General features: G+C 47.6%; 1 protein-coding gene across 2 annotated transcripts in view; it reads right to left on the reverse strand.

Moving 5' to 3' along the window:
• Positions 1–12270: 12270 nt before the first annotated feature.
• RAB38 (RAB38, member RAS oncogene family) overlaps positions 12271–27204 on the reverse strand; it is a 29462-nt gene continuing 14528 nt past the window's right edge. The window contains exons 3-4 of one of the 2 annotated variants that reach the window (XR_013231700.1): positions 12708–15324; positions 12271–12658 (exon numbers count right to left, since the gene is read on the reverse strand). Coding sequence is in view for 1 of the 2 variants with exons in the window: in XM_077341406.1 (XP_077197521.1) it covers positions 15172–15324 (153 nt within the window). In the remaining variant the exon portion in view is untranslated. Of the gene's footprint in view, positions 15325–27204 lie in introns of both variants that reach the window. The other variant, XM_077341406.1, reaches the window with a different exon arrangement.

Below are 27204 nucleotides of genomic sequence, written 5' to 3' on the forward strand. Positions count from 1 at the left end.
TTGCTTCTCATTCTCTTTAGCCTCAGGCATAAAGCTGAGTTTTCATTAGTGGGCTGTTTCCCAGCCGTCGCTTGTGGCAGGCATCTACTTACCAGGCGCCTGTTTTTAGTGGTGGGTTTTGCCGAAAATCAGAATCCTAATTTCCTACCGTTTTCTGCAGAGTTCCCCCGATTACCCTCAGGCACTGCGAGCTCTCGGAGGAGCTGAGCTGGGAGCTAACCGGGCTGAATTGCAATTGATACCGTGCAGTCTGTATAAGTACCCCGTCCAGAATTCTGGGCTGGAGGTTGTATGGAAGAAGAGTAAAGCCCCATAACTCCAAGGAGGGCCCTATGAGGTCTTTGCTTACAGGAGTAGTAAGATACAGGCCAGGGCTAGAGATTCTGTGTCTCAGAGAGAAAGAGAGAGAGAGAGAGAGATAGCAAAAGAAAGCGTGACAGGTGATCCCTAAGGAAGTGAACGCTATACTTAAATGGTATCATCGACGGGCTTCCCTTTGCAAACATTTTGTTCCAGGGATTCAGTTTATTAAGACCTTGTGGGATTTATTGATCAGCGTGTTAATGCGAAGATAAATTTGTTCCTCAGATCCCGTTCGGGATGCTGTGGTGGATTCTGACGAGGGCCGCAAATTTCATTTAGCTACGGTAACGCTTTGTCAGCATTTGGTGTTCGGCATTTGATGATAAAGGGGCTGCAAGACCTCCTGGAATGCAGTCTTACTGCTATGCAGGATCAACAAAGAAACAAAGCAGTCCAGGCCAGGTGAATGAGCAGCCATCCTGACACTGTGAGAGTTGGCTGGCAGGTGAGCCAAGAAAATGGCACCTGTCCAGGTTTCTACGGACAGGGGCCCAAGAGAACGGGTGGTAGCAGTGCCCGGACAGATAATATCTTTCTCACGTCCTCGTCAGACTCTTGTGGTGTTTTGTTTTTAAGAACATAAGAGAAGCCATGCTGGATCAGGCCAAAGGCCCACGGAGTCCAACACCTGTCACACAGTGGCCAAAACTCAGGTGCCCTCAGAAGTCCAGAAGCCCTCCCAGTGTGACCCTCCAAACCACAAGCGCCAAGACTGCAGAGCATCCCTGCCCCAGACATAGGAACAAAAGAGAAGCCATGTTGGTTCAGGTCAGTGACCTATCCAGTCCAATACTCTGTGTCACACAGTGGCCAAAGCCCAGGTTCCATCAGGAGGACCACCAGCAGGGCCAGGACTCCAGAAGCCCTCCCACTCTGGCCCCCCAAGCACCAAGAAGACAGAGAATCACTGGCCCCGACAGAGTTTTCCATCTATAAAAAGAAAAAAGGTAAAGGTATCCCCCGTGCAAGCACCGAGTCATGTCTGACCCTTGGGGTGACGCCCTCTAGCGTTTTCATGGCAGACTCAATACGGGGTGGTTTGCCAGGGCCTTCCCCAGTCATTACCATTTACCCCCCAGCAAGCTGGGTACTCATTTTACCGACCTCGGAAGGATGGAAGGCTGAGTCGACCTTGAGCCGGTTGCTATGATCGAACTCCCAGCCTCATGGGCAGAGAGCTTCAGACTGCATGTCGGCTGCCTTACCACTCTGTGCCACAAGAGGCTCTTTCCATCTATACATTGTGGCTAAGAGACACTCATGGACCTCTGCTCCAGATGTTTATCCAATCCTCTCCTGAGGCTACCTGTGCTTATAGCTGCTACCACTCCTTGTGCCACTGATCCACATGTTCTCGTTGGGTGAAGGAGCACTTCTTTTTCTCTTTTCTAAGCCCACTACTTTAAAAGCAAACAGTTGGACAAATGGGAATGAAGGAAGTAGCAGGAATTGTAACCCGAAGACTCACTTTGTTCTTGGCCGCCTTCCTCGGCTTGCTGGGGTTGCCTGCCAATTTCAATAAATCTCAGTGCCCTCCGATTCCCCTCACTTATCTTCTCAACCAGCAGAGATCTGCAAACAATAAAGGCAATCCAACCCTGGATCAGCCTTTTCAACCTCTTGACCATGGAGAAGCCCCTGAAATAATTATTCAGGCTTCAAGGAGCCCCGGAAGTGATGTCAGCTGGCCACACCTCCCTGCCACACATGCACACACACACTCCTAGATAAAATTGAAAGGGTACAGAGGAGAGCGACGAAGATGATCTGGGGCCAGGGGACCAAGCCCTATGAAGATAGGTTGAGGGACTTGGGAATGTTCAGCCTGGAGAAAAGGTGGCTGAGAGGGGACATGATAGCCCTCTTTAAGTATTTGAAAGGTTGTCACTTGGAGGAGGGCAGGATGCTGTTTCTGTTGGCTGCAGAGGAAAGGGTTTAAACTACAAGTACAATGATATAGGCTAGATATCTGGAAAAAAATTTTCACCGTCAGAGTAGTTCAGCAGTGGAATAGGCTGCCTAAGGAGGTGGTGAGCTCCCCCTCACTGGCAGTCTTCAAGCAGAGGTTGGATACACACTTTTCTTGGATGCTTTAGGATGCTCTGGGCTGATCCTGCGTTGAGCAGGTGGTTGGACTAGATGGCCTATATGGCCCCTTCCAACTCTATGATTCTGTGATTCTATGATTCACACACACGGAAGTGGGAAGTGACCTGTCACTGGAAGTGATTTCATTGCCCCTGTTCAGGCAGGGGAGCAATGAAATTGACCAATCCCTTAGCTCAGTGGTCCCCAACCTTTTTATCACCGGGGACCGGTCAACGCTTGACAATTTTACTGAGGCCCGGGGGGGGGGGTTAGTCTTTTGCCGAGGGATGTTGCCATCGCCTGAGCCCCTGCTCCGCTTGCTTTCCCGCCAGTGCCCCTCTCTTGCTGCCGCCTGCTGGGGGGCGCTGCCAGCAGCAGCTGCGCAGTGCCACACTGAGGGGGAGCCCCAGCCATGGCGGCCGCTGGAGAGCACCAAAGGTGAGCCGGCGGCAGAGTGGCAGAGCAGCCCCCGAGGCAGCAGCCAGGGAGGAGGACGAGGAGGAGCCGTGGCCCGGTACCGACTGATCTTCGGACCGGTACCGGTCCCAGGACCGGAAGTTGGGGACCACTGCCTTAGCTTGTGTCTGAGTCCATTAAGGCAGGATGGGAAAGATCATGGACCCCCTCCAGAGCTCTCACAGACCCTCGGGGGTCCACGGACGCCTGGTTGGGAATCCCTGTGCTAGAAGAATCAGAACAGGCAAATTTGTCTCAGAATTTCTCTTTAGGCAAAAATGTAGTGTTAAATGCAGAGACAGGCGATCTGAAAGAAGCTTAGCAATGCGTTGTGCACCTGGTGGAACTATCTAAAACCTGCATTGTACACCTGTTGGAGTCTTTAAGCCCAGCACAAAGAACTGACTAGTTAACGCAATTCGTATTGTGCGGATTAATCAGGAGCCTCTTCAGGCATTTTAGGGGTTAATTTCTTGCCACAGCTGGTCCGTGCGTTCCCTGCATTTTGCTGTGATTGCACTGCAGACACCGTTCCCTGATTCTGTACATTTTCCAAATTTAGAAAGAAGAAGTCAAGTGGCTCTCTTGTCTATCTGAGATGGCTTTCATCTTTCGCTTGAGTCGAAAAATACATAAAATATATATAAAAGAAAACCCAGTGCGGTCATTCCCAAACCTGCTTTACTCCAGTGTTTTTGGGAAAAAGTACTGTCCAAGTACATTATTGCACCGTCCGAAAATAATAGGGAGCATTTACTTATCCTACCTAGCTCCCACCCAAACCTTTGGTGGTGGTTTTCATGAGCAAAAGCATGCAGGAGAGGAAGTTAACCATCTCTCTCACACGCATTTTAAAGCCACTGAAACAAATTTTAAAGCCTCTGAAGCAATCTAGTCAAAGATCCCATGCTGTCAGTTTGGGTTTTGCCCCAAGTGTCCAGGTTAAACGTCATCTGTGCATCCAGCCAATGCAGGGGTTATAGAGCCTGCGTTCAAGGCTGGAAGAACCTTTTTTATTAGATATTTCATTAAAACTTTTACTAGCCATCATTCTCCCTTGCAGAAATCAAGGCAGCTTACAATAGAAATAAAACCATTCCAAAACCACAATTAGAACCGTATAAATAAAACAACCATTAGATAGGCCACCAGTTAAGAAACAAACCAACCCTGAATCACTCAAACACAGCCCTAACTCCCTTCTTCAACTGACTTCTGAAAATTGACAGTGAGAAGGCCAGGCATTCCTCCCTCGGAAGGCTGATCCATAATTGTGGAGCTGCCACCAAAAAGGCCCTGTCTCATGTACCCACCAGATGAGCTTCTTTTATTGATGCAACGGTCAGGATGGCCTCCCAGGGCAATCTTAGGGGCTTTCCGCACCGGGATCTTTGTAGCAAATTGCTTGCTAAATGAAAAATCGCCATTTAAAATAGTGGAATTCGTCGTTATGCATACCTGCCTTTGTAGTGGAATCCAGTTGCGTTTTGTAGTGTTTCCCACAGGCTTCCGGTCTCAGCAAATATCGCTAGAAAGGAAGCGCTATTGCCAAGCTCGTCCCGCCCCTGGCCGTCAAGCAGCCTATGGGCAGCCGTTAGCATGCTCCCAAACAGCCCCTTTCCCTTTAAGAAAGTTAAAAAAAAAAAAAACACCCGTTGCAACGAATCTGTGTTGATTCGTTGCAACGGAGAGACCCATCCAGCTGCCTGGTGTGTTTGAGCTGTCATTTGATCGTTGCCACGCTCCCTCCGAGTGAAAAAAAAAAATCCCCCCCCCCCGTCTCACGGGCCCGATTTTCGGCCAGAAACAGTGTAAAAAATAAAGGGAAAATACATCAGCAAACGGTTTGTGCTTAGTGACTCTGGGGAGGGAATGAAGCCGGGGAAGCCTTTAAACAGAAAGAGGCTCGCTGGTGCGTTTATCCCCGCTCGCTCGGAGAAAAAAAAATGGCAATCGCTTCGCCGGAAGATCAGAGGAGAGAGCCAGGGGGAGGGACTTTGTAGAAACCACAACAATGTTAACGCACAGGTCTTTTTCGCTAGTGTTGCAGATTGGTTGCAGGAGTGTATCGCTTTCCGGAGGGTGAATCCACTTTTGGGGATTTCCCTGAAAGCGCTACAAGGAAGCGCTTTTTGCAGATCGGTTTCAGGTGTGTGGCAGATTGTCAATGACGTTGTGCATAACGGCAAATCAGTAGCGTTTTCAATTGGCAACCATTGTGCGATTTTGAAGGTGTGCGAAAAGCCCCTTAATTCCCACGCAAAAACAGAGAAGACATTCCTTCAGGTACCTTGGTCCTTCAGGTTGATCCTGCATTGAGCAGGGGGCTGGACTAGATGACCTTAATGTCACCTTCCAACTCTATGATTCATAGAATCATTGGAAGGGACTTCCAGGGTTATGTAGTCCAAACCCCTGCAGAATGCAGGAAATTCATAAATTCTATGATTTAAGGTCGAAACCAATTTTGCTTGGGAACAGACCAGTAGCCAGTGTAATCCCCTTAGCATCAGGGTCATATTTTCCTGGTAGTGGGCACCGACTGGAAGTCTAGCCAGAGCATTCGGAATCAGCTGCAACCTCCACACTACAAGGGTAGCTCCAAGCAGAGCACATTGCAGTAGTCCAGCCTAGACGCAACTACAGCATGGATCACTGCAACTACAACTGACTTAACCAGGAATGACACACCAGCTGAAGCTGGGCAAAAACTACTGTAGCCACTGGTTTTCTAAGATGAACCTCTGCACCACTCCCAGGCTACAAACCTGGCTTTTCAAGGGAAGTATAACGCAATCCAAGAAAGGATTCCTTTTCTCAAGGGATGTGTGACCTGGCTTGTCCTTGAAAATATCCAATTACTTGAAAGGAATTTGGCCTGTCCTCCCCGTTTCTCTTTGCATAGTATCACTTAAAGGTAAAGGTATCCCCTGTGCAAGCACCGGGTCATGTCTGATCCTTGGGGTGACGCCCTCTAGCGTTTTCATGGCAGACTCAATACGGAAGGGGGTAGTCAAACTGCGGCCCTCCAGATATCCATGGACTACAATTCCCAGGAGCCCCCTGCCAGCATTCGCTGGCAGGGGGCTCCTGGGAATTGTAGTCCATGGACATCTGGAGGGCCGCAGTTTGACTACCCCTGCAATACGGGGTGGTTTGCCAGTGCCTTCCCCAGTCATTACCGTTTACCCCCCAGCAGCAAGCTGGGTACTCCTTTTACCGACCTCGGAAGGATGGAAGGCTGAGTCAACCTGGAGCCGGCTGCTGGGATTGAACTCCCAGCCTCATGGGCAGAGCTTCAGATAGCATGTCTGCTGCCTTACCACCCTGCGCCACAAGAGGCTCTTATAATATCACTTATCAGCAGTTATTTGCTTTCGTTATGACATCGCTAGATGTCTTTATGCAGCGCTTGGCAAAGAATTATGATAATCTCTCCTGTTTCCCTTACGAGGGCTGCAGTGCAATATTTCTTCGATGTTTCAATTGAGATAATTTTCACCGGTGGTGTTTTTTTTTTTTAACTCTCTAGAAATCTTTTTATCACGGCACGTACAAACAAGTGTCTGGCTTGTAGCCCATCTTGGTGACAGGTACATCTTTCCAAATTCATATTAGTTCTCTTAATGAGATGTCTCTTTTTATGAATGTTCACTGTGTGATAATCACTTATATCTTCTTTAACATCGGTGAGACAATCTGCCGCGGTTCCGTTTCTCTCTCTCTCTCATTTGTTCCTCTTCTAATTTCACTTACGGACTGAGAAAGAAAAAAAAACACACATTTCTTGCATTTTTCTAGAGACTGTCGGTCTCTCTTGCCGGGGTGGCTAAACTATAGCTCTCCGGATGTCCGTGGACTACAATTACCATCATCCCCTGCCAGCATCGAGGCTAGATGGGCTACTGGTCTGATCCAGCATCATGACTATCATAGAATAGAATCATAGAAATCTCGAGTTGGAAGGGGCCATGCAGGCCATCTAGTCCAACCCCCTGCTCAACGCAGGATCAGCCCAAAGCATCCTAAAGCATCCAAGAAAAGTGTGTATCCAACCTTTGCTTGAAGACTGCCAGTGAGGGGGAGCTCACCACCTCCTTAGGCAGCCTATTCCACTGCTGAACTACTCTGACTGTGAATTTTTTTTCCTGATATCTAGCCTATATTGTGTCCCCTCTCAACCTCCTTTTCTCCAGGCTGAACATTCCCAAGTCCTTCAACCTACCTTCATAGGCCTTGGTCCCTTGGCCCCAGATCATCTTCGTCGCTCTCCTCTGTACCCTTTCAATTTGATCTACGTCCTTCTTGAAGTGAGGCCTCCAGAACTGCACACAGTTCTCCAGGTGTGGTCTGACCAGTGCCGTATACAATGGGACTATGACATCTTGTGATTTTGATGTGATGCCCCTGTTGATACAGCCCAAAATACCACTCACCTTTTTTACTGCTAGATGGACCACTGGTCTGATCATGACTAGATTAACCACTGGTCTGATCCAGCAGGACCCTTCATGATGCTGGCAGGGGCTTATGGTAATTGTAGTGCATGGATAACAAGAGAGCCAAAGTCTGGCCACTCCTGCTCTGTTGTACAACTCTTTGATGCTTCATGAAGGAGGCAAACAAACATCTGGTGGTAAATGACCACAGTGTCTTAAGTCCCAGAGGGGCCAAGCATGTATCAATTGCATTTTTTTAAAAAGACAGACCTCCTTCAAGGAAGAAAGGGTAGTACTCCTGGCTCTCCTTTCTCTGTTTTACCCTACCCTATGAGATAGATGAGCACTGAGCTTCTGAATACAGAAGCAACATCAGGGAATGACCTCGGCTTCCAGGCTCTGTTGTTGACCCTCCAGAGGAACTGGTTGGCCACTGTCTGAGCCAGGATGCTGGACTAGATGGACCACTGGTCTGATCCAGAAGAGCTCTTCTTATGTTCTTATGAAGGCCTTGGGCTCTATGCCCCATTGTAGGCTCTCCAGAAGAACTTATTGGCCATTGTGTGAGACAGGATGCTGGACTAGATGGACCCCTGGTGTGATCCTGCAGGGCTCTTCTTATGTTCTTATTAGGGAAAGGCCTCAGCCTCTCTGCCCTGTTGTCGGCCCTCCAGAGGAACTGGTTGGCCATTGTGTGAGACGGGATGCTGGACTAGATGCACCACGTCTGATCCAGCTGGTCTCTCCTCATGTCCTTATGAAGACGATGGCCTCTATGTCCTGAAGTTGGCCCTCCAGAGCAACTGGTTGGCCACTGTGTGAGACAGCAGGCTGGACTAGATGGATCAAGTAGAGACCCCCTGTCTTGTGTCTCAATAGCCTGGTTTTGCTCCTTTTGAGGTCTGCAGATTCATGGAGATTTGGGGGTGGAGTCTAGGGAGGACAGATTTGGTGGACAGGAGGGACCTTAGAAGTGCATAACTCAGCCTTCCAGCGCAGCCATTTTGTCCAAGAGAACTGTTCTCTGTAACCTGGAGTCCAGCTGTAATTCTGAGAGATCTCCAGCCAACACCTGGAGACTGGCAACCCTAGAGCAGTGACATTCCTATTAGATGCAGATGGTATGTTCGTGATGACCTCTACCTTGCAGGATAACCGCTCTTGCTGACCTTCAGTCAATCTGCCATACGGGGATGATCTGGCCAACCCTGCAGGGTTGTTTTACCTTCGGACCCCGGACGTGCACAAACGCTCAGCGTGTAGGCGATGTGGTGGCATAAGAATCCACAGAGGCTAATAGCACAGCAAAGAAAATTTCCCGCACCAATTGAACAGCATCACTCAAATCCTCATTTTGAAAGCTCAAGCTGCGAAAGCCTTAATTCTGAATTACGGAGCATTCATTCAGGGATCTCATTTAGCTCTGCAAATGAGCTCAGTGCACAAAGGCAGCTAACTAACTACCCAGGTGCTTTTGGAATATTTGCTCCCTTGCACGCTCCCTACCAATTAGCTACCACTTAAGCTGTATGAAAACGGCACTCTCAAAATGGAGGGGGTGGGTTGGGGGCGGGTGGAGGGGGACAGCACCCCCAATCCATCACGGCAAAGACAGCATCCATCTTGAATGCTTCAGCTTCCTCTGCGGCTCCAAGGGGCTCTGAGCCTCTGCTGCCTGCGCTGATTTTTGTGAGTTGAGCTGTACAGGTTAGGGGAGGGGCTGTAGCGAACGAGGTGTAGTGGTTAAGAATGGCAGCCTTTGATCTGGAGAGCCGGGCTTGATTCCCCGCTCCTTTACATGCAGCCAGCTGGGTGACCTTGGGCCAGTCACAGTCCTGTTAGAGCTGATCTCTCAGTTCTCTCACAGCTCTTTCAGGCCCACCTGTCTCACAGGGTGACTGTTCTGGGGAGAAGAAGGGAAGGCGGCTTTGAGACTCCTTTGGGTAGTGAAAAAGCTGGTTATAAAAACCAACCCTTCTTTTTCCTGAGTGGAAGAGACTCTGCTTGGCATGCAGAAAGCCCCAGGTTCAATCACTGGCACCTGCTGTATGAAAGGACCGGGTAGTAGGCAATGTAAGGGGCCTCAGATTGGGACCTTGGAGAACTACTGCCAGCCTGAGTCAACAATACTGCTCTTAGAATCATAGAATCATAGAGTTGGAAGGTACCTCCAGAGTTATCTAGTCCAGCCCCCCGAACAATGCAGAAACTCACAACTACCTGCCTACCTACAATGACCCCAGTTTCAGGCATTGTTTCTTGGTTAGAACTATGGGGGGAATTGGGGGAGGGCTTTACCCAGAAATTACCAATTGGACCAATGGGAGCAATCTTAAGTTAGTCACATCAGAAGTAAAGTCTTTGTTTTCAATGGCTTACTCCTAGGAAAGTGTTCTTTGCCCTTCAGCCAGAGTTCCCAGGCAGTAGTACAAGAAACTATACGTGCAAAGTATTTGTGAAACAATTTAGAAATGTCAATAGTGTGTGAGGATTTTTTCCCCCCTGAGCATTCAAAGATGCCTCTCCCAATTTGTGGTCAAATTATATTTTGCATGCAGGAGTAATTGTCCATCTCTAATTTAAATATCTGTATTTCTTAATGGGGTTCTCAACCTAGGGTCACCTTGGAAATGCTGAGAGTTGTGGCCACAGACACAATATGGCTGCCATGGGAGCTGGAGCCAACCACAAAATGGCTGCCACAGAAGGTAATGCTAATGTCTCATAATGAGGTCATGCATAACTCTAATTCAGGCAGACTTTCTGTTTAACAGGATGCCTTTTAAGGTTTTTAAATCTTTGAATTTTCATTATATGGTTTTGTATTCATATTTCATGCTTGATTACTTGTATTTTAAATGTCGTGTGGAATTGTATTTGAATTTTGGTGTCACCTGCTCTGAGCCGCTAAGGCAGGGATTCCCAACCACGGATCCGTGGTAGTTCTGAAGTGGCTTGGTATGGGGGGGGGAGGTCCGGGTTATTTTCTCAGCTCCCACTCTTCTTTCTGGCCTACATGAGGCAGGGCCACCATAGTTGAAGCAAAGGCAGGGAAGGGAGCAATAGGAGGGCTAAGTGTGCGGGTCGTGATGTCACTTCCAGGGGTGTGGCCAGATGACATCACTTCCGGGGCTCCTTGAAGTCTGAAAAATTATTTCGGGGGCTCCTCCACAGTCAAGAGTGAGGGAGGGGAAGGGGGGATAGATCAAAGAGCTCTGGAGCAAGTACATATTCCACAAACCCATGAGATTCTGGGTGTCAGTACATTTATTTTAAAAACTGACACTCTACCAATTTTATGAAGGGGTGCCTTTCTCCCACGGCTGCTCAGAACAATGGCAGGAAAGTGGGGGGGAGGACAAGGGACTTGGAAGCCCTATCTGGAGCCAACTACAAGATGTTGTTCATGAGATGTTTCCAAACCTCAAAATGATGCCTCCTGGGGTTTGGAGAAAAGGTGGTATCAGCTCTTTGCTTTGGGGAATAAGGAAATGGGCTCTGGATATATAGAGCAGTGAGAACCATGTTCATTGAAATCATTAAGACTTCAGTTCCACATAAGCCTGGATATGGTCAGGCTTCCTGTAAAATGAAGCAACGAAAGGTGCAGAAAGAAAATATAAATGTTAATAATTGAACAACCCCTCTGCCTTTCCCGTGAAGCTTTTGTCAGTGGTGGATTTCAGATTCTTCTGGGGCCTGTTGGCCAAAAGGAATATAAAATTTCTCCTGATGGAAGCTGCATACAAAACATGTTGGGGTTGATAAATTATAGAAGATTCTTTCCTGCATTCTACTGGGGGTTGGACTAGATGACCGTGGAGATCCCTTCCAACTCCATGATTCTATGAATCTTCCTTCGGCACCTTCTGTTTCTTCTTCTTTGTTTTGCCTTGAGATAGCCCTCTTTTCTCTTTTCAGGCCTCATGGAGCCAAGGAGCGATTAGGGTAAAGTGACCAGATTTCAACATTGGTAAAGCGGGACACCATTGACCGGGGAGGGTCAGGGGTTCTTGCTTAAAATTTGGTCTATATGGAGCAACAAAAATTTTCATCATAGGTACAACTTGCCAGGTGCCCCCAGATGTCCCTCCAAAAGTAGGACAATCTGGTCACCTTAGATTAGGGCTCTTCTTCCTCTTATTAGACAGCCGCAGAGGGGATTGCCAAAGGCAAAAAGATTCTTGTTCCTACACATTCAAGCAAGGAGCATGCTGAGAGGTGGGTCATCTCACCCACAGCCCTTTGGAAGACCAGGTTCCTCACCTTACTCAAGGTAAAGGTATCCCCTGTGCAAGTACTAGGTCATGTCTGACCCTTGGGGTGACGCCCTCCAGCGTTTTCATGGCAGACTCAATACGGGGTGGTTTGCCAGTGCCTTCCCCAGTCATGACCGTTTTACCCCCCAGCAAGCTGGGTCTTCATTTTACCGACCTCGGAAGGATGGAAGGCTGAGTCAACCTTGAGCCGGCTGCTGGGATCGAACTCCCAGCCTCATGGGCAAAGCTTTCAGACTGCTTATCTGCTGCCTTACCACTCTGCGCCACAAGAGGACAGCCATCTATACTCCTGCATCCAGGGAAAAGTTGCCTTATTCTCATCTGCAATAGAAGTTTTACGTCCACTTTTTATTGTGACAATACGCATGTGTGCAGGCTGGGTCCCATCCTGAGGCCCACATATCCAAAATCAATGCAACTAATAAGTTGGAGTGAAGGCAGAACTAGAATTCTCATAGCTAACAGGCTAGGTTTCTATGCGGAGAGGATTTTTTGTGCAAACGTTCGGTTACAAGAGGCCCTGTCAGCAGAGCGAATTGGTGCTGTCCAGACACACAGTTGGGTCACGCTATGAAACTTGGCTGTACCAGAAGCCTGTCCTGCTGCTTCAGTCAAAATTAAAGATTAAGAAAAGGCATACAGCAGGCATTTTTGGGAGCTCTTTATTGTTGTGGTTAATGGACTGATTGCTCTTTTGGCTGCAGCGGCCTCCAGGTGGGACCTGGGTACCCCTCCTGGGATTACAGTTCATCTCCAGACTGCAGAGATCAGTTCCCCTGGAGAAAATGGATGCTTTGGGAGGTGGAGTCTATAGCACTGTGCTCCACTGAGGTCCCTGCGCATTCCAGGTGTAAGGAAGTTTGCAACTCACTTTTTGTCTTGGCAGGAACCACAGTCAGATGCAGCATGTAAAGCAGTGCAAGGATTTCATCCCTAAGAAGTTGAGTTCTCTCATGTTGATTAATGGCACCTGTGAAGGAGTTAGGCTAAGAACAGCCTGGTATTGAAGAACCTGAAGATCAGCACTTACACCTGATGCCTGTTAGGAAGGTGTTAGAAAGGGAACGATCAGCACTTACACCTGATGCCTGTTAGGAAGGTGTCAGAAAGGGAACGAAGGAAATTCAGAGACCTGGGCCTAGTCTGCACACAAAGGATAATGCACTTTTCAATGTGCTTTGGCAGCTGGATTTTCCAGCGCAGAACAGGAAAATCTACTTCTAAAGTGCATTATCTATTGTGTGCAGACTAGGCACAGGTCTGAAGATCAGTGAGTAGCCAGATGTTGAAGATAAAACAAAGAATATCAAAAGACTGAGCAACAAGCCTGAAACTATGCAGGTTTTTCTGCCTTTCTCGTCAACATCAGAGAGGTAAGTTGTAGACCTAGGGAAAGAGGACGTGGTTCTACCTATTTCACTTTCTCTGTGCCCAGATTAAGGTGGCCAGAATTGAACATTGGTAAAGCAGGACACCATTGACCAGGGGGGGTACTTGATTAAAAATTTGGTCTATATGGAGCAACAAAATTTTTCATGAAACCCACAGAACACAAAAATAGTATTGTAATATATATATATTTTTACTTGCAACGTAAGTACAATTTTCCAGGTGCCCCCAGATGTCCCTCCAAAAGTGGGACAATCTGGTCACCTTAGCCCAGATGGTCATTTTTAGCTGTCCGCTTTTAATTACTGATCGATTCAAGTGGGTAGCCATGTTGGTCTGAAGTAGCACAACTGGACTCTGTTTTTGCTTTTAATTACTGTTATCCATGTATTGCTTCCCCCCCCCCCTAAGATAAAACTGTGTTTTTTTCTTTAAGTGGTCTTGTGACAGCAGAAAAAAAACTAGCATTTTGGCTCATGTGTATCAATGCACAAAAGGGAGGCCTAATTGGGAAGATCTCTAACACATGAAATATCCCAAAGTTTCCTATTCGAAGATATCTAACACGTGAAATTTCCAAAAATTTCCCATTCCCCCATGATGGCTAAAGGCCAGGAGGTGACTCTGAATCCCAAGACAGTGTTGAACTGAAGGCCATGCAATTCTATTAGTGACCTGCTGGTGGCAGTGGAGATTAAACTCTCTTCTTGTGAAGCCTTTGTGTGGAGTGAACTTACTGGGGTCTAGAAGCTTGACACTTGGGCCGTGTGAGTCTTTATGGCAAAAACAAGGGACTGAGTTGCTGTGTCAACACACACGTAGCACGAGCCAATGCCAGAAGTGAGCAGTGACTCTTGAAAGCCCTGTCCCAGCCACAGGTTTGAGTCGTCTTTAAGATGCTTCTGGCCTCTTTCTCTTTTCTGCAGCTACAGACTAACACGGCCACCCATTTCGATCCATCTCCATGGAAGGCATCACGGTTGGCCATACAGAATGCACATCCACCAACCTTGTGATATAAGGACAGATGGACTCTCAATCCTGTTGTATCTGAGGAAGCGAGCAGCGGCTCCCAAAAGCTCCTGCCTTGCCACAGATTTTGCTAGTTTTGAAATTTGGCTAGCCAAATTCCAGAACAATGATGGAATGGGTCAGATGAAATCTCAAAAAACCTCACTCCCACCCCTGGATAGTAGTTCAGAGCTTATGGAAGATGCTTGGGAGATGTTTCCTACCCAAATTTCTCAATTGATTTGAGATTCAGAGTGCGTAATCTACCATGCCTCCTTTGATTAAAATTTCTGACTGTGTCCAGAACAGCTAGTCTACAACTCACCCCCTCTTTACAGGATAACAATGAGCAACAGAACACAAATGTTTTGATGGAAAGACTCCACAAACAAGGAATTTTCCTGTAAGTACACAATTGTCTCCAGATTCCTATGTGCACAGTGTTTTCAGGGATTTAATTCCCCCCCCCCCCGTTTGGCTGGAAGGCAGGCAGTCCAGACTGTAAGCAATGCCACTGCTTTGACCAGTAACGTAAGGCACCAGGGACAATCTGGTCATCTTTAAGGCAAGCCTGCCAAGTTCTTAAGAGAATTGTCTAACCGTTCAATGACACAGCCAGAATTTACATTCCCTGTAAGTGTGCTACAGTGCCAAATATATATATGCATATGCATATAACTCTTGTAACTCTTGCATATAACTCTTGTAAAAAAAGAAAATCCCTAGGAAAAATATTGAAAATAATGCCACCCCGTAACCGGTTTTGAATTTTTCAGGAACGATCAGCTCTTTGCTTTCCACGAACATCCCTTTAATCTGAGACGTGGCATCAGAACACCCGCGGAAAGCAAATTTCGGAATCTGGTTCGTCTCCCGCCTCTTTCATGAGAAAACCCGATCTGAGAAGTGGCTCTTTCTCGAACCGAACCGGGCCATTACCATCAAAGGCTCCTGGAGAAACACTCATGCAACTGGACTAAATCTGGAAAACAAAAAATTTCAACCACGTATTTGGAAGAGCTGCACATGTTCAGATCTCGGCGGGCGCTCGGGAGCAGCTGAACATGGGCGGGCGCACCACGGTGGATGTTTTCTTCACCAGTCATTTGCTCAGTTCCTGCGCCTGCAAACAGCTTGCCAACGGCTTAGGGTCGAAAGCAAGCTGAACAGCTGGCCAGCTTGGAGGAATTCAAGTGGGGCTGAATGACGTCCGGTTCAACGGGCTGCGTGGGGTCGCTCTCGCTGGCGATGATGTGTTTCACCAGGCACCTGGAAGCTTCGTCAATGTTTATGTTTTCCTGCAGGTTCAAAACACACGAACAAATGGCTTTAAGGGCTGAATTCTTTGGGAGGGGCTGTGGCTCACAGGTGTTTTCTCACCTGGAGGGTGGCAACATACATGGCAGAGCAGGAATTCAAATCTGTGTGTCTCACATCCTCACTCAGCACCCTAGCCTCTACGTCACACTGGCTCTTTAGTGTCAGCTTTCCAAACATGCAGATCAGATAGAAGAAAAGGAAGAGTTTGGTTCTTATTTCTCTACCAGAAGGAGTCTCAAAGCGACTGACAATCGCCTTCCCTTTCCTCTCCCCACAACAGACACGCTGTGAGGGAGGAGAGGCTGAGAGAGCCCTGGTATTACTGAAGAAGGAGAAGAGTTGGTTCTTTTATGCCGCTTTTCTCTACCCGAAGTAGTCTCAAAGTGGCTTACATTCTCCTTCCCTTTCCTCTCCCCACAACAGACGCCCTGTGAGGGAGGGGAGGCTGAGAGAGCCCAATTTAGAAGTCCACGCTCCTAACCACTACACCAAGCTGGCTCTCTTGGGGTAGTGGTTATGAGTGGCAGCTCCTAATCTGGCAAGTTGGGCTTGATTCCCCACTCCTCTATATGCAGCCATCTGGGTGACCTTGGGCTCATCATAGCCGTGATAGTGCTGTTCTAACCCAGCCATCCTGTTAGAGCTCTCAGCCACAGCTGTCTCACGGGGTGTCTGAAGTGGGGAGAGGAAGGGAAAGTGATTGCAAACTGCTTTGAGATTCCTTTGGGAAATGAAAAGCACAGTATAATATCCAGCTCTTCTTCTAATCCGAGTCAGTCCTCAGCTGCAGGGGCTGCAACTTTACAAAAGCAAGACTGACTTAGCAAGAGCATGTATACAAGCCAATGTGCAAAGCTGCCTTCTACCAAGGAGCCAATGTAGTGCAGCAGCTAAGAGCAGCAACTTCTAATCTGCCGAACCGGGTTTGATTTCTTGCTCCTCCACATGTAGCCAGCTAGGGGACCTTGGGCCAGTCACAGTCCTGATAGAGCTGTTCTCGCCGAGCTCCCTCAGCCCCACCTCCCTCACAGGGTTGTGGGGAGAGGAAGGTAAGGCGATAGTAAGCCGCTTTGAGCCTCCTTCGGGTAGAGAAAAGTGGCATCTAAGAACCAACTCTTCTTCTTCTTCAGTAATATCAGGGTTCTCTCAGTCTCCTCTCCCTCACAGGGTGTCTGTTGTGGGAAGAGGAAAGGGAAGGCGAATGTAAACCGCTTTGAGCCTCCTGCTGGTAGAGAAAAGCGGGGTATAAAACCAACCTTTCCTCAAGTCAAACCACTGATCCACCTAGTTCAGAATTGGGGCTCTGGGGGAAAAGGGGGTTCTTTCCCAACCCCATGAGAGACCCGAGATCCTTCAACCAGGAATGCTAAGGACTGAATCCAGAACACCCCCAGGCAGAGATGAGGGAGTAGCCAAGCATTCGTTGCCTACATGCCGACGTCTCACGATGGAATTTAGCAAGACAGAATGTTGGCACTGCCCGAGAACAACAGCTTAAGCCCATCACGCGACATTCTGAACAGACTGGCAAATTCCTCTGCTTTGCGAGAAGTTATTTTCAGGGAGCTGCAAAATGTGATTCGAGCAAACAAGGGAAGCATTAAATGCCACGCTCTCGGCTCCGGCTAAGTTGCAGGAAGAAAACTACGTGGCATGTGAATGCTTCAGGTGCCTAGATTAGGGCAGTGGTAGCTGGCAGGGGGGCTGTGGGCAGGGATATTGGAGAGGGGGCACGGCGCTGACTGAGGCATCACCTCACTTCCAGGGATTAAGAAAGAAGACGTCAGAAACACAGCTCAAGGAATGGCTGGAAACTTTATGGTAAAACCATAGGGTTTCCAGCCATTCCTAGAGCTACCCTTTGTAACTTCCTTTTCCCCTTTTCTTTCTTTCTTTCTTTCTTTCTTTCTTTCTTTCTTTCTTTCTTTCTTTCTTTCTTTCTTTCTTTCTCTCTCTCTCTCTCTCTCTCTCTCTCTCTTTCTCTCTTTCTCTCTTTCTCTCTTTCTCTCTCTCCCTCCCTCTCTCCCTCCCTCCCTCCCTCCCTTCCTTCCTTCCTTTCTGGAAATGATGTGATGCCATCACAGCGTAGGGGAGCATTTTTCTCCTGCCTTTGCTCAGATTGGGAGAGGGAGGGGGGACCAAGAGACTCCCTGCCTCAACCAAAGCCCTAGTTCAGGGGTAGTCACAACCTGTGGTCCTCCAGATGTCCATGGACTACAATTCCCAGAAGCCCCTGAAGTCCACGAACATCTGGAGGACCACAGGTTGGCTACCCCTGCCCTAGTTTAATTTATGGCCATTAGATAAGGGCCAAACCATCTCCACTAAGCCACACGCCTGCTTGTATGGATTTCCAAAGGACTCATCCACTAGTGGTACAAGCGGAATTGCATCTACACAGCACTTTGGGGTGACATCTTAGACTAAAGTCCTCTCTGCACAGGTCGCCTGCCCTGAGTTCAATGCTGCTGGGAAATATTTCCCTCTGCTTTGCCGTAGCCTCATGATGCATTCAACTTCTTCATCTTTTCCCTGATCTTGCTCAAAGCCGCTTAGTTCCTGTTCTGATTGGCATAAAGCCTAGGTAAATGCTCGGCGGGTGGAGAAATCCAGATCTTTCCATACATGTGGTAGCCATTTTCCCAAATTCTGTCCCTGCAACAGCCATTTCCACCCACCACTGCCAGAAAAAAGACTTTTAATTTTTAAAAAATGGCACAGGATGGCCTTTTTTTAAAACCACAGTATATGGTCCAAATACCAGAGTGTCCCTATGTTGTCAGGAGACAAGGCCTTCTCACAATGGTTTTTCAAAGTGACCATCCTGCAGCTCCTAGGTATGGTCTGGCAATAGAGGCGGGCCCATATTTGACTAAATCAGGTTTTCTCCGCCAGGGTTTCATGAAACCCTGGGTCTTCTTGATGGCCCTAGAAGGGTTTTCCAAATGGATGGGAGTTAACTATTTTTTAAAATATATTTTTAAACGTTTAGCGAATGATATGACCATATATGGTCATGTCGACACCATCGCCCCTCCCCGAATGGCCAATGACGGGCCTGGAGGGGGTGAGAAGGGGAGGGGCCTTGAGTGGGCGTGTCCACAGCTCTGCTTCCCAGCCCAATTCTGCACAATAGCATCACTTCTGGGGTTTCTCAAAGCCTGAAGAATGTTTCAGGGGTCTCTCAACCAGAACAAAGATGAGAAAACCTGGACAATATCAATAAGCGATTGTCCAGGAAAGCGTCGTCCCCAAGTGTCCTTTTGGCAGGGGACATGGGTAAAAAGCGCCAGAGGCTTCCTGGCTTGAGTGCACCGTACTTTTCTTCCTTGCTGCAATATTACTGCCATGGATTACTCATCCAACCAAAGATCGCACAAAGAGTTTTATCAAACGTGTCTCTGAAAAACCCCATGATACAGTTTAGTATTCTTTACCGGTACCCGTCCTGTATCTTTCATCTCTCTTTAATGCAAAGGCATCGCATTAACATTCAGATCTTTCAGACTTAATATTAGAAATAAATTCCCTTCGACCTGGGGGGCTCGGCTTCCTTGACTGCCGTAGCGTGCCTTTATTAGTTTTTATGGGCCTTCCACGCTTTCCAAATGAAATATTTTATTATCGGCCATGGGACGCTCTTAGGATATCCAGTTCTTATTGTCCTGTGATACAGAGCAGCTTTGAGATTTATAAAGTGGGGAGAGGAAAGGGAAGGCAACTGTAAGCCGCTTTGAGACTCCTTCAGGGAGAGAAAAGCGGCATATAAGAACCAACTCTTCTTCTTCAGTAATCTCAGGGCTCTCTCAGCCTCACCTCCCTCGCAGGGGGTCTGTTGTGGGGAGAGGAAAAGGAAGGTGACTGTAAGCCACTTTGAGACTCCTTCAGGTTGAGAAAAGCAGCATATAAGAACCAACTCTTCTTCTTCTTCAGTAATCTCAGGGCTCTCTCAGCCTCACCTCCCTCACAGGGGGTCTGTTGTGGGGAGAGGAAAGGGAAGGCGATTGTAAGCCACTTTGAGACTCCTTCGGGTAGAAAAAAGCGGCATATAAGAACCAACTCTTCTTCTTCAGTAATCTCAGGGCTCTCTCAGCCTCATATCCCTCACAGGGTGTCTGTTGTGGGGAGAGGAAAGGGAAGACGACTGCAAGCCGCTTTGAGACTCCTTTGGGTAGAGAAAAGCGGCATATAAGAACCAACTCTTCTTTTCGTCAGTAATATCAGGGCTCTCTCAGCCTCACCCACCTCACAGGGTGTCTGTTGTGGGGAGAGGAAAAGGAAGGTGACTGTAAGCCACTTTGAGACTCCTTCAGGTTGAGAAAAGCAGCATATAAGAACCACCACCACCACCACCACCTCCCCCTCCAGATGATAACAATCATCCAGAGTTAGAACAATGGCCTTTGCTCTGTTGCGGTAGAGAGAACAATAGGAAAGACCCTTAGAGTCAGCAGCTGCCTTCTGCTGAGTAAGACCGTTGCAGGTTTGCCAGCATCCCGGACAAGGTGGGGAGCTGCTGATACCCAAGTCCCATTGCTTATTTTGCCTTCAAGTGGTGGCGGAAGGAAAACAAATAATAAAATGATGCTGCTGCATTCACCATTATGTCACTCCTGGGGAAAAAAACCTGGGAGTGGCAGAGGGTCACTGAGGAATTGCCACACATTTTTACCATAGAGTTTCCTGCAATTCCCAGAGCTACCCTCTATCATATCTTAGGTATTCCCCAGTACCCACGTAAGAGCACCCATGACAGTCTCCCATGCCCCTGCTCCCAACCCTCTAGCCCAATCTTTTTCAATCTTTTGACTGTGGAGAAGCCCTTGAAATATATTTCAGGCTTCGAGGAGCCTCAGAACTAGGCCGGGATTCAGGTCAGCTGGCCACGCCTCCCTGCCACGCCCGAGGAGGACTGAGAAAGGTGGCAAAGTGAAGCAGGCTCTACCCCATTTCCCAGGTGCGGTAACCACATGAGAATGCCACCCCAGGTCCATGGAAGTGACCAGTTTTCTGCTTTCACGGCAATGCCAGGAATAGCATCTGGCTGAGTCCATTAGGGCAGGATATAGGGGAAAGGCCGGGGTGCCCCTGAGGAGCTCACAGCTCCAGGGAGCCCTGGGTTGGGAATCTATTTGCCGGGCATTGCCTAGCAACCCTAGACCTCTGTGTTCGTGCTTTGGGGAAGCGATGCCGTCTGGATGTTAAAACTGCCTTCAGAATCATGGAGAGCTACTGCACTGGAAAGACCTATAATCTGGAAAGGGCACGAGGGGGGGAGGGGAGAGAGATGTGTCCCTTAACGCTGTAAATAGTACTTCAAGTAACGATACAGAGTTGGGTAGGGGTTAGAGCGGCCTTTACCACTGAGAAACATGTGAAATATTCTTCAGGCTTTGAGAAACACCAGAAGTAGTGCAATCATGCAGAATAGGGTTGGGAGGCGGAGCTGCGCACAGGCCACTCCCCTTCCCACCCCTTCCAGGCCCATCATTGGCCATTTTTGGAAGGGGACAAGGATCAACATGATTATATAAAGTAATATCACCAGATTAAAATTTTAACAAATTATCTATCTATCTATCTATCTATCTATCTATCTATCTATCTATCTATCTATCTATCTATCTATCTATCTATCTATCTATCTATCTATCTATCTATCTATCTATCTATCTATCTATCTATCTATCTAAACCACTCCTGCGAAGCGGTATAAATAAAGCAGTATGGGCTATCTGGGAGGAGAAAGGGGCGGGCTGAGTCTGTGATAAAAACTCGGGGGGGGGGATCAGGAGCTGCAAAAAATTACTAGCTAAAAAAGCCGCAAGGAATTACTAGCTAAAAATACAAAGGGTCAAGGGCCAAACTCCCCCGAAAATGCTCAGTGACACCTCCGCAGGCCTTGGAGGTTTTTGGGGGGACAGTGGCAGGAAGTGCTGGTGGGCACTCTGCACCGTCCCTCTCTTTCCTGAAAAGGCTTGCTGAGGCCTCTGCAGGCCTTGCTGGGTGTTTACGGGGCAGTGGCGAGAAGCAGTGGCAGTGATGTCGTGCCTCCCCTTCACACCCCAAAAAGGTTTACCAAGACCTCCACAGGCCCCGGAGGATGTTTTCGGGGCGGAGGTGGGGAGTGGCAGTGGGGACCATTCCCAGTGAGGAGCAGCCCCACCCCAGTGAGCAGGCCCACCGACCTCCTTTCCTGTTAGCGGTCAGGGGCAGACTGGTGGCGAGTGCGCCAGAGTGCTCCTTGCTGAGTTTGTTGGGGGCGGGTGCAAGTAGGGACGGGCCAATCAGGATGCACACAGCGGAAACAGAGGCTGGACAGGCTCCGCCCAGGAGGCCTCTGCTCAAATATTTTAACAGCTAAGTGTTAAAGTTATGGAATTTTGATATACATTCTTTTCCGGCTGGCTCTACAAAGCAACATCTTTTCTATACAGATGTGCTGAGTTCACCAACAGAATTCTTTTCTAAAAAAGGGAATCTTATTTAGTTGTGTTTCCTTTCATGTTGAGCAGGGGCCAGGAGAGCTCGGATTAAGCAGCCTCTGTAAGTCACCAGGGGAAAGCAGCGCACGGAGTGAATCAGAATCGCAAACAAACCCGGCTCTCCCAAGTCCCAGACCTCAGGTTGTTATCGCATTGCCAGGAGATGTTATAATTATCACCGCTAGCTCAGAACACTTCAAGGAAAGGGAAGCGTATGGAAACAGTAGCTGAGAGGTGGTAAGGCTGCCAACCTCCAGGGGGAAGCGAAGGCAACGAAGCTCAGTTCCCCTGGAGGGCGTGGCTGTTTTTTACAATTGGCTCTGCAGAACCATAACCCCAATGAGCTCTGACCTGAAATTTGGCCTCCATCCCCAAATTTCCAGGAATTTCCTATTCCAGAGCTGGGCTGTCCGAATTAGCTGAGGAAAGAGCTGAAGTCGGACCCTTTGACGCTAAATAATTAATACGTTCCACAGCTCTTTGATTGAGCTGTGCCAATCAGGTAAGGTTCCCAGGCCCTAAGGATATTCGGCTGGCTTCAACCAGAGCCGGGGCTTTTTCGGCCCTAGCTCCTGCCCGGTGGAATGAGCTCCCTGGAGAGATCAGGGCTCTTTAGGAACTCTCTGAGTTTCTAAATTATTTCTAAGTCTCGGGCCTCCCTCCCGCCCCCTTCCTATCCTCTTTTCCCCCTCCGATTCCTCCTAGCTCCAAAATCTGGCAGGCTACGAATTATTATAGGCTGCTAGCTGATGCAGCAGTACTTAATTGTGGCTTTCAAAAAGAATATATTTTATACTTGTTAATTGTATTGGTTTAATTGAGTTTTTAGATTGTGTAAGCCACCCTGAGATGGTCTGTCCGAGAGGGGCGGTATATAAACCCCTAAACCAGTGGTTCTCAACCTGGGGGTCGGGACTCTTTGGGGGTCGAACAACCCTTTCACGGGTCAGCAGCTTGGCTGGGGGGGGGGGAGTACCATCCAAACAACAGCCTTGTGGGGTAGATCGAGCGTTAGTCTATCTGGATCAGTGGAAAAGAACAAGATCAGCATGGTGGGACAAGAGACAGAACCGAACTGAGAAACCCCGGAAGAAAACCAGTTTATATACAATCATGAACAATGGATCTTCCCGCCATTAGTCAATTTTGGTTTAATTTCTGTGAAAGAAGATTTGCATAATTTCATGGTTGGGGTCACCCGAACATGAGGAACTGTATTAAAGGGTCGCGGCATTAGGAAGGTTGAGAACCACTGCCCTAGACAAATAAATAAACTATCAGGCATTCTGCATATTTCTTCCTAGCGCTGCACAGATGCAAATCAGAGCACATTTTATGTTCTTGCGATACTAATGATAGCACCCCTCACATGATCAGTCCCCTCTTCCCATGGCAGCTGTCACATTTACTTGGAGAAAACCTCAAGAGCATCGGAGAAAGTAGCCAGTCGCAAACTAGCTAAGATTTCACGTCTTTGTCTAGGGTTAATCCATGCCAGTGTGCAGCACTCGGTTCAAAAGCTGCAAGAGGGGCCCTTTGAGTAAATTTCCCTTCGCTCTCCAGAGACCTAATTACACTGCAGAGACAGCTCAAGAAATGCTGTAGCCTCTTTTGAACTGCTTTATCGAAACGTCGCTGAACATTGGAATAACAGTGAACGGCTGGATGAAACCAGACCCTGCACGAGAGAACTATCCCCACTGCTCCCGGCCTCAGGCAATCAGCTAGGTTGCTTCTAAACCTGGAGGTTCTGTGCCTACTATTTCCAGCACAGATGTTTAAATCTTTTTTTTTTTTTTGTAAGCCATGCAAAAAATCCATCAGCAGACGGACGGAGAAAAGAACCAAAAGTTCTTTTGTGTCTTTGTTGTGTCCTAAATCTTTGTTGTGTCCTAAATGCCTGAACTCTGCCTGAATTCTGCTAAGGATGGAGTTTGGAGATCGGAAGGGCCTCAGCAGGCTATAAACTGGAGTGTGCCAAGAGGAGGGCAACGAAAATGGAGACCAAGACGTATGAGGAAAGATTGAGGGAGCTTGGTCTGTTTAGCCTGGAGAGGAGGCAACTGGGTGATACAATAGCCATCTTCAAATACTTGAAAGGCTGTCATATAGAGCAGGGGTAGTCAACCTGTGGTCCTCCAGATGTCCATGGACTACAATTCCCATGAGACCCTGCCAGCGTTTGCTGGCAGGGGCTCATGGGAATTGTAGTCCATTGACATCTGGAGGACCACAGGTTGACTACCCCTGAGAGTTGTTTTCTGTTGCCCCAGATGGCCAGACCAGAACCAATGGGATGAAATTAATTCAAAATTTCCGGCTAAACATGCAGAAGAAGTTCCTGATAGAGCAATTTCTCAATGGAACAGGCTCCCTCGGGAGGTGGTGAGTTCTCCTTCTTGGGAACTTTTAAAGCAGAGGCTAGATAGCCATCTGAAAGAAATGTGGATCCTGTGAACTTAGGCAGATTGTAAAAGGATGGGCAAAAAGGATTGGGTCTGAGCTTGGCTCCCTTGGCCCCTTCTTGCATGCCCAGGGAAATGCTGATCGCCACATTGGAATCAGGAGGTGAATTTGATTTTGGGAGGGGCATCATCTGGGCATGGAACTGGGGACAATGTGGGTGGTTGTGAATTTCCTGCATTCTGCAGGAGGTTGCACTAGATGACCCTGGAGGTCCCTTCTAACTCTATGATTCTAATTCCACAGAACCCACCCTGAAAAGCAGCCGTTTTCCCCGGTGGAATGGATCTTAGTTGTCCGGAGACCAATTGTGATAGCAGTCGATCTCCAGCTGCCAACTGGGGACTGGCAACCCTACGTAGTCCGTCTTGAGGTCCCTGGAGAAAAGCGATCTTCAGAATTGTAATCGATGTGTGGCACATTGTGGCCATGAATTCTATCAATTAAATGCATCTGGTATGTGGGAGGGGAAGGACTCCCTTTTTTAAGTTGTGCCACCCATTTTATCGGATTGAGGCCAAATTCTGGGCTGGAATGGAGCATCCAGCTTGTGTGTTTGTGTGTGTGTGTGTGTGTGTGTGTATGAGAGAGAGAGAGAGAGAGAGAGAGAGAGAGAGAGAGAGAGAGAGAGAGAGAGAGAGAGAGAGATTGGCTTCTCTGTAAATGAAGAATTTTTTTTTCTGAACTCTGCAGCTGATTTCAATTTGTCACAGGCCAAATTATAATTATTTAGAATGTAATTGGGATTTCGTCGTAATTAGGATTTAAAAAAACACAATTGCTGTTAATTTACAGTCTCACTCTGACCTACTCTGGAAGTAGATCTAACCACAAGCTGGTTTGGTTCCATTAGGAGATGCATTTCTAGCTCTCAGTGGGCCTGATCCGGAAGCTGAAAGCTGACACTGACGTAAAAGACATTCTGACCCACTGTCTTCCACTTCTAACTCTGTAACGATGAACTGCTGGCTGTAAGCTCGCTTTTATGTACAGAATGATAAAACCTGTTTCAGTGGAGAAGTGAGAAGAGGTAAAGAAATGATCCTTTCTCAGCTTAACCTGAAAATCAATGGGATGAAATTAATTCAAAATAATTTTCGGCTAAACATCCAGAAGAAGGGCCTGACTGTTGGTTTATTTCATTTATATACCGCCCTCCTCAGTGGAACAGGCTTCCTCGGGAGCTGGTAAGTCCTCTTTCTTAAGCAGAGGCTTAAATAACCATCTGACCAAGATCATGATTCTGTGAATGTAGGCAGATTGTGAGTCGCTAGGCAGAAGGGATTGTGTAGGTGCTTGGCTCTTGTGGCCATTTCCTGCATTGAGCAGGGGGTTGGACTAGATGGCCTGTATGGCCCCTTCCAACTCTAGGATTCTAAAATTCTGTGATTCTAAATAAAAGCAATATAAGAAACAAGGTACTAGTCCCCATGGTTTCTGCGTGTCTCCTAATTCTAGGGAGAATACATGTTTCTCTCCACCCTTGTTCTCCCGCTTTTACAACAGCTTTATAGGTTAATAGAATCATAGAGTTGGAAGGGAACTCCAGGGTCATCTAGTCCAACCCCCTGCACAATGCAGGAAATGGCCACAAGAGCCAAGCACCTACACAATCCCTTCTGCCTAGCCACTAACAATCTGCCTAAATTCACAGAATCAAGATTTTGGTCAGATGGCTATTTAAGCCTCTGCTTAAGAAAGAGGACTTACCAGCTCCCGAGGAAGCCTGTTCCACTGAGGAGGGCGGTATATAAATGAAATAAACAAACAGTCAAGACCTTCTTCCAGCTGTTTAGCCGAAAATTCTTTTGAATTAATTTCATCCCATTGATTTTCAGGTTAAGCTGAGAAAGGGTGTATACTGATGGTATTTATCAGTGTATTTATCTATGGGACCGCCTTTTCCATTGGACCCCCCAAAGAGCGTTGAGAGCAAGCCATCAAAACCCGAATTCCCGGGTCCAAGAGATAAAACTGGCTTCCACCAGGGCCCTGTGGATGAGATCAGGGCCCTGTGGAATTTCAAACAATTCTGCAGGGCCTGCAAGATGGAGCTTTTCCACCAGGCCCATGGCTGAAGCCAAGAAATCATACCCAGAAGATGCGGGCCTTCCTAACTGAATAATCCCATCCAATCAACTAAACCCTCCAAATTCTAATTTGTCAAGAGGAGGTAGTTTTTAAATAATTTTAAAGCCTTAAATTTACGTTTATAATCTTGGTGTTTAACTTAGGTCATATGCATAATTTCTGCGTTTTCATATTCTTTTTAAGCCAGATGTGATCTGCCCTGAGCCTGCCAGGGAAGAACGCAAAACAAAAATAAAATAATAATTACAATAAAACCAGAGTCCGGTAGCACCTTTAAGACCAACAAAGATTTATTCAAGGCGTGAGCTTTCGAGGGAGGAAGAGTGCTTGCACTCGAAAGCTCACGCCTTGAATAAATCTTCGTTGCTCTTAAAGGTGCCATTGGACTCAAATTTTGTTGCGCTACTTCAGACCAACACGGCTACCCACTTGAATCTAACCTGTAACAGTTCAGCTGTTGACCAGTCTTGCTTCCTTAGCATTCTCAGTCAGATCATAGTCTGACAAAGGGAGCTTGCACTCGAAAGCTCACGCCTTGAATAAATCTTTGTTGGTGTTAAAGGTGCTACTGGACTCGGATTTTGTTGTGCTACTTCAGACCAACACAGCTACTCATTTGAATCTAAAATAATAATTATTTACTGTAAGGTCTTTCAAATTTCATACCATGCTATTCTAATGCTCATCTCATCTTGCTTGTCCCAGCAAGGGGCTTGCTTGTGCCCAATGTGTTCTCTACAATAACTCTTATTTCCTTCTTTCCATCTGAAACTAGCGCTCTGCACTTGCTCAGAGACAATCTCGGAGACTCCTTTGAGT

This window comes from Paroedura picta, chromosome 6 (genome assembly GCF_049243985.1).
Source record: "Paroedura picta isolate Pp20150507F chromosome 6, Ppicta_v3.0, whole genome shotgun sequence".
NCBI classification, from domain to species: domain Eukaryota; kingdom Metazoa; phylum Chordata; class Lepidosauria; order Squamata; family Gekkonidae; genus Paroedura; species Paroedura picta.